Below are 12,155 nucleotides of genomic sequence, written 5' to 3'. Positions count from 1 at the left end.
TCGGTGTTAGCTGGTGAGGAATCAGAATGCAGCCAAGCCTTGAGCAAAGTCTCTGTAATGACTCATTTCATCTTTATTTTACTTGTTGCTCTGTTTTGCCGCATATATGAGACAGCGTGTGACTTTATTATTATTTTTTGACAATATTGCCTGCCTTTCATTTTGATCACTAGGTGTGCAAGGCGTGAATACACAGTATCCACATTCAGATTATTTTGACGTTGAGGAGATGTTTGCTCTTGTGCCAAATGTGTCAATGCAATAAGGTCTTATACACTGTGGAGTTCTCAACCTTTCCTGTGATTTGATTCTTTATGGGTCGAACTCTGGGTGGGGTTTCTTCTGCTGTGCTGCACCCAAAGGTTTACACTGTATTAGACAAGCCAAGGAGAAACCTTCTGTACTGAGTCATTCAGCAGACTGTTTAGTGTACACTTGTAGCTGATTCAGATTTGCAGAAAGTAGCAGGGGGAAAATGAACAGGAAATGAGTTAATTTTGCCCCATGTATAATTATCTGCTTATAGTTTTTGCTTCTGTCAAAGAATTCCTGGAAAAAAAGAAAAAAAAAAGCCTTTTACTGTTAATGAGAAGTGGACTTTGTAAATGGAGACATTCATGTGATCTTTTACCATTTGAATTTTTCTCATGAGCCAAAAATTTTACTGGCTCTTTGTTTGGGTGGGGTGTAAGCCTATGTGGGGTCATGATTACTGACTGATTATTATAACTGCTGCAAATAAAATAAGTACTTTATTTCTGGCATTGCTTTGTCCAAAATGTGATTGTGTGACTTTTTTTTTTCTTCCCCCACCAATACATTTACTCTAGTGTGTCTGTGTTGCGGTGTGTATGTGTGTGTGTGTTTTGCATAAATTAAACCAGATCTTTGGCACACAAGATTTTCACAAAACTTTAAGACACCCAGAACTGAAAGTAGTTTATTGCATTCACAATGTCTGGGGTTTTAAATTTACAAAATAATTTCAACATGCACTTCAAACTAGGGCTGAACAATATGAGAAAGTTATAATAAAACATATTGCAATTATTTTGATCTTTACAGATTCTTCACTGGTCAAAACAATATGTCAACAATCCGACTGGTCTGCTAAAAGACAGGGATTCAATATACCGTACAAGCACAGGTACAAGACCACACATCTCTCTGCTGTGGAGAGGCTGTCACCTGAAGTCTGTTGTTTGCAAGAGCTTGGATTTTTCCACAAAATTCAGGGAGACGCATGTGGCCATCCAGAATCTCCAAATATTCCAGGTCCTGAAGCTGGTGAAGCTGTAAGAAATCTTTCTCTGGTACATGCTCATGCCGGAGTTTGAGACTTTTGAGCTTTGGGAAAAGTTGAGGGATTCGAGCCACATGAGCTCCCAAATGTGAGGGCCAGGAGTCTATGTGAAGGTGCAGGAGATTTGGTACCTGCACTGCTACGGCTGCCATGTCCTCTGAGGATAGTCCTGCAACACACAGTGTGAGGCTGGTCACTGTGGCTGGGATGGAGGTGACATACCTCTGAACAGGTGGGCTACTGAGAATGACCAGGGTTGACAGTTCAGGGAGGTCACTCAGCCATGTTTTCAGGCGACACACAGGTGCTGGGCTGAGTTCTGATAGGACCCTGTACATAATAGAAAGACTCTTGAGGCCAGGCACCAGTTTCATTAAATCTTCTGAATCTATCGAATCATCGAAGCAGCTGAGGAGCTCCAAACTGGACAGGGACGTGGCACCAGCTTGTCTGTGTGCTCCCTCTAAGGAACCTGGATTGGGTCGGTGCCAATCGTAAATGACTTGTGGCATTTGATGAAAGGACAACGAGAGATGCTTCAGCTTAGGCAGGGAGACAGGTATGGAGCTAACCAGCCATGTTGTATCTTCAAAGACGCGCATGTGATGACAGATCAGAGACAGAAGGTTTGTAAACTGGGAGACACAAGAAATGAAGGTATCCAGCGTTAAGCTGGGCTGTGTGTAATCACAGATACTGAGGTGGGTCAGCTGCTGGGGCTGTAACACTGCTGAGGGATCTAGCAAAAGAGGAGTGCAACTGCTTCTGATACTCAGACGCTTTAGATTTGGAAAGTCCTTCAAGCAGGGGAGGCTCTCTCTGGAGCTCTGCTCCATCACCAACGTGCTGAGAGCAGGTAGACACCGGGCGAGGTTTTTAAAGTCCTTCACTTTGCAGCTTCTCACCACGGCGCTGGTGACTTTTCTGTGGCGGAGCGTGGCCCAGAAATGACTGTCGTAAGAGCCCCTTTGAAACCCCAAAACTATCGACCAGTCTTTCCACAGAGACCCGTGGTCAACAAGCTTTTTGAAATACTTGCAGGATGCCCGGACGCTGAACTTGTCCGCCGGTGACAGATAGCCAAAAACGTGGTTCCACACCTCTGACGGAAGCTGCAGAGCGGGCTGTGCCATGGTAACAGTTCACTCTACTACCGGTTATTAAGTAACGACTAACACCGGCATCTATTTTGCGAGTCCCGGTCGCCAGTAGTCCAGTTTGACAGACAGAAACACGGTTTCTTTACACCGAGTTTGTCGCTTGAAGTCGAAACGGCGTTTATTTTGTAACGCTTAGTGGGCGTCTTCTCATTGGCGGTAGAGGTGGTTGGCATAGCAACTATCCAATAGCCGTGCAGCTACGACCGTAGCTTCTCTGTGATTGGTCCATATCTGGTATATATAGTTCGTGCGCCTTTCTTCTTCCTCTTTCTTTCACGCGACCCTATCGTAATAGGTAAGGCCTTTATCCCCGCGCTCTTTCTTTATTAATATTCGGTGAAATTACAGCGTATTAGATATTTGGACTCTTATTGTTAAAGTCACACGGCACCTAAATGTATGTAGTGTGTCTTGCTGAAGTTTGGTATCGTCATTTTAACCTAGTGCGGCCTGTGTCGCTATTAGCCTGCTAGCGTTAGCTGTCGGCCGCATGTCTTCCTGCGCCATGAAGATCATGGCCTGTGTGTTTCTGATGTACATGTGCTAACACCTTCATTCTCGTGTCTTTAGGTACTACCTTGTCTTTAAACCAGCTGTTAAGCGATCCTTGGAAGCACTGCAAAGATGCCCAGGGAAGACAGGGCCACGTGGAAGTCCAACTATTTTATGAAAATCATCGTAAGTAGGACTTGACTTATGTAAGTTTATATTTACACATAATCCACTTTTTTTTTTAACTCTCTGTAAATGGGGATTTATAGATGAGTCTTGATTTGACTGTATGCTGTTTATTTCCTTTTTTATAGCAACTTCTGGATGATTATCCAAAATGCTTCATTGTGGGTGCAGACAATGTGGGCTCCAAGCAGATGCAGACCATCCGCCTGTCTCTGCGCGAGAAGGCTGTGGTGCTGATGGGTAAAAACACCATGATGCGCAAAGCCATCCGCGGTCATCTGGAGAACAATCCCGCCCTGGAGAAGTGAGTTTACCGCCCCGTCTGTTTTTCTTATGGCAGGATAAGTTACAATGCAGCTCGTGTGGTGCTGCTTTGTCGTTCCCCCTGCATACAGTAACTTGTCTCCAGCTATCCCTGTCTGTCTACATCCTATGGACATCCAGGGACGCAAGGTCTCAGACACTTAATAACTTTCTTTTTGTGAGAATGTCCATCTGCTCACACATGTGTAACAGATCTTGCGTTTTGACAGGCTCCTGCCCCACATTAAAGGAAATGTAGGCTTTGTCTTCACCAAGGAGGATCTGGCTGAGGTCCGGGACCTGCTGCTGGCCAACAAGGTAAGAGTCCTGAAGATAAATCTGACCACAGGAAGCACCTGTACATGATGGAACCACTTACCTACTACAGTTTATTGACTTGTACACCTAATTTGCTGGTTTTGGTACACCTCACTAAAACTTCTCACTGTCTTGTAGTTTTTACATTCAACGGCACAAACTTCAGCCTCTTAGGTGCTCCTAATTTGAGCTAGCACCTCAAATGTGGATTGGTTTTATGGCAAGGCTTTTGTAATGCCTGCATTAGTTTTAACAAGGTGTACCAGAAACTCATGTATCAGCATTTAAAATACCAGTATCTGACCGTACATGTGCAGGATAAGTTACAATGCAGCTTGTGTAGTACTGCGTTGTCGTTCCCCCTGCAAACAATAACCTGTTTCCTCGCTATACCTGTCATGTCAGCACCCCTCGACTGCCAGGGACGTAAGGTTTCAGACACTAGATCAAAACTTGACTTTTAAACACTTGTGCTCAAACTTCTCCTTTTAAATTTGAGCAGAATATTAAACTGTTTTTTGCTCCATCTCAGGTACCTGCAGCTGCCCGTGCTGGAGCCATCGCCCCTTGTGATGTGACTGTGCCTTCCCAGAACACTGGTCTGGGTCCTGAGAAGACCTCTTTCTTCCAGGCTCTGGGTATCACCACCAAGATCTCAAAGGGAACCATTGAAATCTTGGTGAGTTTCAAAGAATCATGTTATGCTAGCTGGAATGAAATGGACATGGTATAACATTTACAGTGACTAACCTGACATTTCTGTCCTCAGAGTGACGTCAGTCTGATCAAGACCGGCGACAAGGTTGGTGCCAGCGAGGCCACGCTGCTCAACATGCTGAACATCTCGCCCTTCTCCTATGGGCTCATCATCCAGCAGGTGTATGACAACGGCAGCGTTTACAGTCCTGAGGTGCTCGACATCACTGAGGCTTCTCTGCATGCCAGGTTCCTGGAGGTGAGATGCAGTACTCGTATACAAACTAAATCACTTGAGAGCATTGTCGCATCATGTTTGAAATATCTGTAGCTGCAAATGCTAAGTTATTTTTGCTTTAGGGTGTGAGGAACATCGCTAGCGTGTGTCTGGAGATCGGTTACCCCACTTTGGCCTCTGTACCCCATTCTGTCATCAATGGCTACAAGAGAGTCCTGGCTGTTGCTGTGGAGACAGACTACTCCTTCCCTCTGGCAGACAAGGTAAAGCAACAGACTTCATAGTTTCTAGTCAGGGTCCTTGCTCTCAGACCGCTCAGTTTAAGTTGTACTAGAATGCTTTAATCAGGCCTGAGACATTTCTTTGACCAGGAAGCCACTTGGTGTAGCCTGTAAACTAATGTCATACCTTTCTTGTCCTTGCAGGTCAAAGCCTTCCTGGCTGACCCGTCTGCTTTTGCTGCTGTCGCAGCACCTGCAGCTGCTGCAGAGACAGCTGCAGCCCCAGCTGCCAAGGAGGAGGTTAAGGAGGAGTCTGAGGAATCAGACGACGACATGGGCTTCGGTCTGTTCGACTAAGAAACACAGCGAACAGAACATGAATCAAATAATACCATGATTCAATAAAAACTGAAAACTATGTGCCTTGTCTTGTATTTGAATCCTATACTTGTAGGTTGTGTTTGTCATAACTGATACTTAACATGAAGGTTATTAACACAAATGTTAAACTGATGCTGAACTAGTTGGTCGAGGCTTAGTGTACGGGAAGTGACGCATAGTGTTGCGTCAAAATTTAGTAGAAATTGGACAATGGGCCCCAAAGACTTCCTGTTGGGCGTGTCAGCCTTCAAAATAAAAAGCTACCTTCTAATATGTATCTTAGATTTAATTAAAACGTGGAAACACTTGGCAAACGGTGCAGGTGGCTTATCCACTGCGTTCTTTAATGATGCCATATTCTGGTCTGTTAACTTCCCACGACCTTACGTTGTACATACGTCTATCAATCAAGCGTTTTACTTTTTCCACTCGAGCTTTTGCAACATTTGAATCACATTTTGGCTAATCGTGCCGTTTTAAATTGCTATGACAGTGGCACCAATATGTTTTATCTGTATGCTCTAGTAGTTAAATGGCATACACACTATAAAACAGTAATTTTAAAGTGTTTCAGTTCACATATCAGTATTTCGGGTTGGAAGACACTCTTATTGTGAAAACAACAGACCGGAAGTTGCACTGAGCCGAAACGGGAGCGTCGATGCGCAGCAGCTTCAGGGGAACCGTCCACTATGGCTGAGGTAAGATTTTTTGGGGGGTTTTAATCGTTTTTAGAGATTGACATGTTACTAAATGTTTCAGTAATGAACATATTCATGATAATTTATTGGTTCGGGTCATGATAAAGGTTAACGCTGCCGTACTTCCTAGCGGCGCTGATGGGTCAGCAAACGTAAGCTAACGTGTTATTAGCTAGCTAGCATGTCTGAAGCGGTTCGTAGTCTTTAATGTTATTTTCTGTGCATAATTTCCCTTAGTAGCCACAATTAACAGTGTCAACGATACATAGCTCGTATCTGTCATCGGACTAGAGCGATAGAAGAAATGATATGTGGTAACATCAGCTGTTACCTTGGCTGAATAACAGGCTTCCCTTTATAGTTGAAGCGTAGCTAGCTGCTCAGTAGGTGAGACTCTGCATGAAACACAGTCGCCTAAAGTTTTGGATCGTGTGTCCAGACCCACAGCTTACAAGACCTCCAGCAGCCGGCTGTCTCCTCCAAGGTGTTCATCCAGAGAGACTACAGCTCAGGAACCATCTGCAAATTTCAGACCAAGTTTCCCTCTGAGCTGGAGTCCAGGGTATGTGTATGGTGTTTGTTTAGATGTTGTAATTTCTGACCGGATATTAAAAGATAATGTTTAAACTTACGTGTGGTTGCAGCTTGATAAGCAGCAGTTTGAGGAAACCATCCAGACTCTAAACAACCTGTACGCAGAGGCAGAGAAACTAGGGGGGAAGTCTTATTTGGAGGGCTGCCTGGCTTGTCTAACCGCCTACACCGTCTTCCTCTGTATGGAGACACACTACGAAAAGGTAAACACACCCCGCTGTATCATCAGCTCATATGTTTTTATCCGCTAAGTTAGACAGATCTGTATATCATTGAATATCATAAATGTATATATGTTTCTGTCTCTGTGTTCAGGTGTTAAAGAAGATTGCCAGGTACATTAAGGACCAGAATGAGAAGATATATGCTCCCAGGGGCTTGCTGTTGACCGACCCCATCGAGAGAGGCCTCAGAGTCGTATCCTTCACCTGGCTAATGCCACATGAAACCAGTGATAACTGATCGTGACGGAGTCCGTACGGTCCTGTTTTGTGTCCATAGTGAGGATAATCCACTAACAGCTGTCCGCTTTTTCTTATCTCCGGATCGGACATAATTGTACCGGATAAAGCCTGTAGCTAGATGCACAGTGTGTTGACATATGGCAGTAAACAGTGGGGTCGAAAAGTATTGATGTTATACCGCTGTAAAATTAGATGATGTTGCCTGGCCCGTCTATAAATATTTTATCTACATGCTTGGCGATGTTATTCTTTGAGGCACATATAATATTACACTCCACCTTTAAACTCTCTACTCAACCATGATCTATTATTATTGTTATCATATAACAGTAGTACAGGCTAAGAAAAGTCAGATTTGTTTATTATATAAGAAACTATGCATATAGCATTGTGTGTTTCCCTTAACTCGCTATCTTCTAGGTTGAAATCACCATCTTTGAAGACAGAAGTATTGGCTCTGGAAGATAAAGAAACTTGGGGTATGGAGTCCTGATGTATCTTTAATGAAGAGTGAGCTACAATTTGACATTTTTATCCTTAACTCAAGAAATCAGAATTTTATGAAGGTATTTTCTTAAAACATTTTTTTAACTGACTACTTTTAATTCTATTATTTAAAAAGGCTGCTAATCACTGAGCTGGATATTTACTACCATCTAGTCAAAACATAAAATGAGCCATAACGCTGAAATCTCCACTGTCTGCTCCTGTTGTTTTTTCTCAGTGCTAAAGGAATCTTCTTTTCTTTCTACCTCACTGTACAGGCTGATGAATCTGACCAGATAATCTTCATCTGTCTGGCGGCACATATTCAGACATCTGCTTCACCTGAATGGATGTATATAATTCTGATCTGATCCATTTCTCTATTATTTATAACTACTCGACTGTCTGCCTATACTTATATGTTTTTAAATGTGTTTTCATGTCTTTTTTTTATACATGTCAAGATGTATAAATGTCTTAGTTGATCCAGACCAGTCATTATGAATAGTGCCATTGTGTTAAATGCAACTTTCTGACCATGGTAAAAATAAGTGATTTGACTTGAGTATTGTTTTGTAAATGATATAAAGTCAAATAATATGTAATCGCCAAGAACTGTTTGAGAGATAAGTTGGGACCGAGTTGGTTGTAGCCTTTGTTGAGGCAAATGTTTCCGTATCTGTGCATGAATGTGTCTTTTAGGGGTTCAATCAAGTCCTGTGAAACGCACATTGGAAGTCCTGAGTTGTTTTTGTGACTTCAACGATGGAGCATGTTTACCATTATTACAGAATAATAACATGATATATTACATTTTGAGAAATGTCTGTCTCTACAGTGTCATAATATACCTGCACTAAATCTCCTAAATCATATTCAACCTGTTAAAACCTGTTAGCTGATTCGCCATGTACTTCACAAATGTCATCTCCCTCTTTTCATTTTCACCAAACACCACAGAAACCTTAAACACTCTGAGTTCCACAGATGATTGCTATAGTTGGTGTTTGATAAAACCGGTGTACTTTTCTTACAAATATTGTTCTGTTTTATCTAAATAAATTTTCCTGAAATCTGTTGGCGTTTGTAGAGAATATGTATTATGTATGCATTTGATTTTTCAATCAAATTCTACAAACTAAACTCGCATTAAACTAGTTTAGTCAGATTTGTAGAGCGTCGCTTTTATTTTGAAAAAGTCAGACCGGAAGTCGGTGCTTCTGAGGCGAACATCTGCTTCCGGAAGCTAAATACTGATCGCTAGCTACTGAGCCACTGCAGCATGTTACTCTAACTGTGGTCACCTCCGCTCCTCTGGGAACAGCATCCTACTAACACAAGCCCAAGTCAGAAAAGTCACTTTAGCCGTAACAGTAAGTCAACTTTAACCACTACAAGCTCGAGCTAATGTGTGGCAGACTGACAGATGTGTCACGTGTGTTAACCAAAGTCCGCTAGCTTTGTTTTGAATTTGTTGATACGTGGTTTGGAAAATGAAAACATCACAGCCAGACAGATTTCTGCTGCTCTTAGCTCTAACTAACGTAGCTGTGGTTAACATTTTAATCCATGCTTACTGGTCACGGTGGTTGACTGGTTTGGTGGTTAAAGCTAACACAGGTCACTGTCCGCAGGACCCGGCCCCCTCTGTCCACCCTGGCGGGCTCTGGTTTCGATGGCATTTAACTGTTACCTCCCAAAGCAAGAATGTCAATTCATGCATCTTGTTCGGGATGAGCTGGAGACATATCAGCAAAAGAGCAACCGCAAGAGGTGAGGATGCGACCACTGAGAAAAGTGACAGTGAAACATTTGTAGCATTCATTCATGTGACATGCAGTTATTTAATGATCAGACAAATTATCTATAGACAAATCCATTGTACACTTTACCACCGAAGCTCATGGGAAACATTTGGCACAGAAACCGATGATAAAATGTTTTTCTTCTACTGGAATAAATCAAGTTTTTCTCTAGAGGACAGAGAAAAACTTCATGTTTCATTAGGGAAATAAATATCACAGTACTCATCAGTATGTACATTATATTAATTAAACAACAACAAGAGAACACATGAATGTATCCTATTAACGCTGACTCAGTAAACTCACACCTCTTCTCAGAGTTAAATCTTGTGCATCTGACTATATCCGAGGACTCTTGATAAATCTTGAGTAATCTGCACTAAACATTGAAATGAATTACAGACTGCTTTGAAACTTCAGTTTTGGACTTTTTTAAGTGGTTTTCTTTTTGTTTTTGTTTTTTTTTTTGATGCAAAAGTGATTCTTGTTTCAATGAGACTGCCCGATTTAATACACATTATATGCAATGAAATTAAAGCCTCAACTGCAAATGTTTGTGTTATTAAAAATGAACTTTTTTATAATATCAAAAGAAATTAAAGCCTTACTGTTTTTCTCCGTGTCTCTGTGCAGTGTGCTCCTGTTTCCCCCTCTACCCAGCAGACTGCGATACCTGATCCACAATCACATAGAGGAGGACCCAGAGCTCACCACCTTCTCAGTAGGGGAGAGCTGGTGCCGTAGGGTGGTGGTCTGCCATACTGAGCTCAGGTGCTGAAAGTGGACACATTGTTGACTGAACTAAAATCTATCTTTGGTCTATGAGAAACTGATTTGTTCTGATGAGGTGGATGCATGAAATTGTGACATGTTAAGAGTTACACGTGACTAGTATTTTAAACAGGTTTATCCGATGAGACTGAAAGAAATCCCATTGTTTGTTTTTTTATTTAGCGTAGAATATATAACAGCCAAGGTTGACTTAGAGGAGAAAAAGTGTTAAAGTAATTAATGTAATCATCAAATTTGTAATTTAATATAAATGTCTGTCTGCAGACAAACATACCCATGCAGAAGTTTCATGATATGTTTTAGGGCTTGTGCCTAGAATGAATGTCCACACATCTTAGGTATTTGAACTGCAATAACTATCTTGGTTATCTTGCTTAGTAAATGCACTTTGCCAGTGTTTCTATGTGAAGACATTTGTTTTTTTCTGTAGGGGAGAAGCAGAGGAAGACATTGACTTGGAGAGCAACAGCAGCTTTTGCGAAGATCCCCTAACAAGCAGAAGTAGGGAGGAGAAGGAGGGCAATGCCAAGCCAAAATCTTCAAACCCATCACGAAGCAGAGGACCTAAAAGACCAGACAAACCCCTTTACATGCCACGAGCCGCTCGTGAGAGACTGTCTTTACAGAACTCACAAGGACCCTCAGGAGAGCAAGAGTTACCCAGTCCAGCTTCGAGTAGCTGCATCAGCACATCAACTGAATCTTGTTCCTGTCCCGAAATTAAAGACAACACAAAGTCTTCATCGACATCCAGACGGGAACATCTCCCCAGTGTAGTTGACAGTGTCGTCAACCATGTTGCTGACAGTCCAGCGCTTTGTGCTCAGGTGCTGACACTGCACGAAGCTGAGCCTCTTGTCTGGGACCAGACGCAGACCTGCTTTGCTGTCATGAGTCTGGAGGAGGATGAGAAGGACAAGGAAGCCCTTGCTAGTGTGGCCTGCAGTGACGTAACTGAAGAGGTGAGCCAGCCTACACACTTTTTTTCTACTGATACATAACTTACACATCTTAGTGATATACAGCGCACATCATTGTTTTTATGACTAACATTCATATAACATTCACCTTTTTTTATTTTGTGTTTGTCCTGTCAGATCAAGGCACAGCTGAAAGAGGCAGTGAGTGTTTCCATTGAGCACGCTCACAATGACTACACCATATATGTGAATGTGTGTGTCAATATCAACCCGGACGAGTTTCGCCACGTGATTGAGATCTATGACTTCCCTCCCTTATTCAAAACCGATGACCTCCTGGATGCTTTTACAGAGTACAGGTGCGAGCAGTGTCCACACATCTGTCAGCGTGTCAGCAGAAATTCTCATTTTTGTAATGTGTGATTTAGATATTTAGACAAAAAAACAAATCTGAAACTTAAGAAAAAACATCTGGTACATCTACTCTATGTAAACTAAGATGATCTCAATCTAGTTGGCGGTTCAAAACGTGTTTTCCTGTTTGTCTCAGTGATGGTGGCATGAAGATCAAGTGGGTAGACAACACACATGCCCTGGGGGTTTTCTCCAGTGAGTCAGCAGGTAAGAGTCCTCGCTGCACAATGAATATGTTAAAGGTGAAAAGATGAATGAAAAATGCAAAATGTGCTAACGTATAGCAATGTCATCTGCAGCGACCCACGCCCTTTCCATCTGCCATCCCCTGCTGAAAACAAGAACGCTGGCTGATGGGAGTAAAAAAGCCAAAGGCAAGGCCATGAGATCGGCAGGTAAGTGATTTACTAAGCTTATTTGAGCCTGTAGCTACGTGAAATAACATGGAGGTAATATCGTAATCTTTTGCACTGGATGATGTGGATCAGACGTCTTTTTCGGTACCGTGTTCCAGAGTTTATCCAGCCAGTGAAGGAACGTCCTAGGACAGACTGTGCTGTTGCCCAGCGGATGGTGACCAGAGCCTTGGGGCTGCAGGGACGAGGCAGACTGCAGCGATACTGAAGGGAATCGCCAACAGTGTTGGCTAATGCAGGTGAGCAGAATGACACAATTGACATA

General features: G+C 42.6%; 3 protein-coding genes across 4 annotated transcripts in view; all 3 read left to right on the top strand.

The window, feature by feature from the left end:
• The first annotated feature begins 2,618 nt into the window (after nucleotides 1-2,618).
• On the top strand, nucleotides 2,619-5,337 carry rplp0 (ribosomal protein, large, P0). Of its 2 annotated transcripts, XM_027278915.1 has the most exons (8): nucleotides 2,619-2,758; nucleotides 3,034-3,141; nucleotides 3,270-3,445; nucleotides 3,675-3,762; nucleotides 4,295-4,441; nucleotides 4,532-4,717; nucleotides 4,819-4,959; nucleotides 5,122-5,336. In XM_027278915.1, the coding sequence occupies exons 2-8, from the start codon at nucleotides 3,088-3,090 to the stop codon at nucleotides 5,272-5,274; spliced, it is 945 nt and encodes a 314-aa protein (XP_027134716.1). In that variant the 5' UTR covers nucleotides 2,619-2,758; nucleotides 3,034-3,087; the 3' UTR covers nucleotides 5,275-5,336. The 2 variants fall into 2 exon arrangements, with proteins under 2 accessions (XP_027134716.1, XP_027134717.1); XM_027278916.1 differs by lacking the exon at nucleotides 2,619-2,758 and having other exon boundaries at nucleotides 3,034-3,161; nucleotides 5,122-5,337.
• Nucleotides 5,338-5,903: 566 nt separating this feature from the next.
• Nucleotides 5,904-8,620, top strand: golga7 (golgin A7). Its single transcript, XM_010742135.3, has 6 exons — nucleotides 5,904-5,999; nucleotides 6,439-6,561; nucleotides 6,644-6,796; nucleotides 6,909-7,010; nucleotides 7,478-7,536; nucleotides 7,822-8,620. Exons 1-5 carry the CDS (start codon nucleotides 5,991-5,993, stop codon nucleotides 7,523-7,525), a joined length of 435 nt encoding a protein of 144 aa, XP_010740437.1. The 5' UTR covers nucleotides 5,904-5,990; the 3' UTR covers nucleotides 7,526-7,536; nucleotides 7,822-8,620.
• Nucleotides 8,621-8,748: 128 nt separating this feature from the next.
• r3hcc1 (R3H domain and coiled-coil containing 1) overlaps nucleotides 8,749-12,155 on the top strand; it is a 6,561-nt gene continuing 3,154 nt past the window's right edge. Inside the window, exons 1-8 of the mRNA XM_027279264.1 lie at nucleotides 8,749-8,916; nucleotides 9,178-9,316; nucleotides 9,982-10,119; nucleotides 10,571-11,102; nucleotides 11,238-11,419; nucleotides 11,611-11,681; nucleotides 11,774-11,869; nucleotides 11,989-12,129. Of these exons, the coding sequence (XP_027135065.1) occupies nucleotides 9,219-9,316; nucleotides 9,982-10,119; nucleotides 10,571-11,102; nucleotides 11,238-11,419; nucleotides 11,611-11,681; nucleotides 11,774-11,869; nucleotides 11,989-12,098 (1,227 nt within the window). The 5' untranslated portion in view covers nucleotides 8,749-8,916; nucleotides 9,178-9,218 and the 3' untranslated portion in view covers nucleotides 12,099-12,129. The remainder of the gene's footprint in view (nucleotides 8,917-9,177; nucleotides 9,317-9,981; nucleotides 10,120-10,570; nucleotides 11,103-11,237; nucleotides 11,420-11,610; nucleotides 11,682-11,773; nucleotides 11,870-11,988; nucleotides 12,130-12,155) is intronic.

This window comes from Larimichthys crocea, chromosome VI, assembly GCF_000972845.2.
Source record: "Larimichthys crocea isolate SSNF chromosome VI, L_crocea_2.0, whole genome shotgun sequence".
NCBI lineage: Eukaryota > Metazoa > Chordata > Actinopteri > Sciaenidae > Larimichthys > Larimichthys crocea.
The sequence above is the reverse complement of the archived record's forward strand: the minus strand, read 5'-3'. Positions and strand labels throughout refer to the sequence as shown.

Coding starts and splice junctions, on each gene's coding strand:
- golga7 (XM_010742135.3), top strand. Junction 6,562..6,643: donor CCTCTGAGCTGGAGTCCAGG/GTATGTGTATGG, acceptor GTGTGGTTGCAG/CTTGATAAGCAGCAGTTTGA. Junction 6,797..6,908: donor TGGAGACACACTACGAAAAG/GTAAACACACCC, acceptor CTCTGTGTTCAG/GTGTTAAAGAAGATTGCCAG.
- rplp0 (XM_027278915.1), top strand. CDS start 3,088: ATGCCCAGGGAAGACAGGGCCACGTGGAAGTCCAACTATTTTATGAAA. Junction 3,446..3,674: donor AACAATCCCGCCCTGGAGAA/GTGAGTTTACCG, acceptor GCGTTTTGACAG/GCTCCTGCCCCACATTAAAG. Junction 4,960..5,121: donor CCTTCCCTCTGGCAGACAAG/GTAAAGCAACAG, acceptor TTGTCCTTGCAG/GTCAAAGCCTTCCTGGCTGA.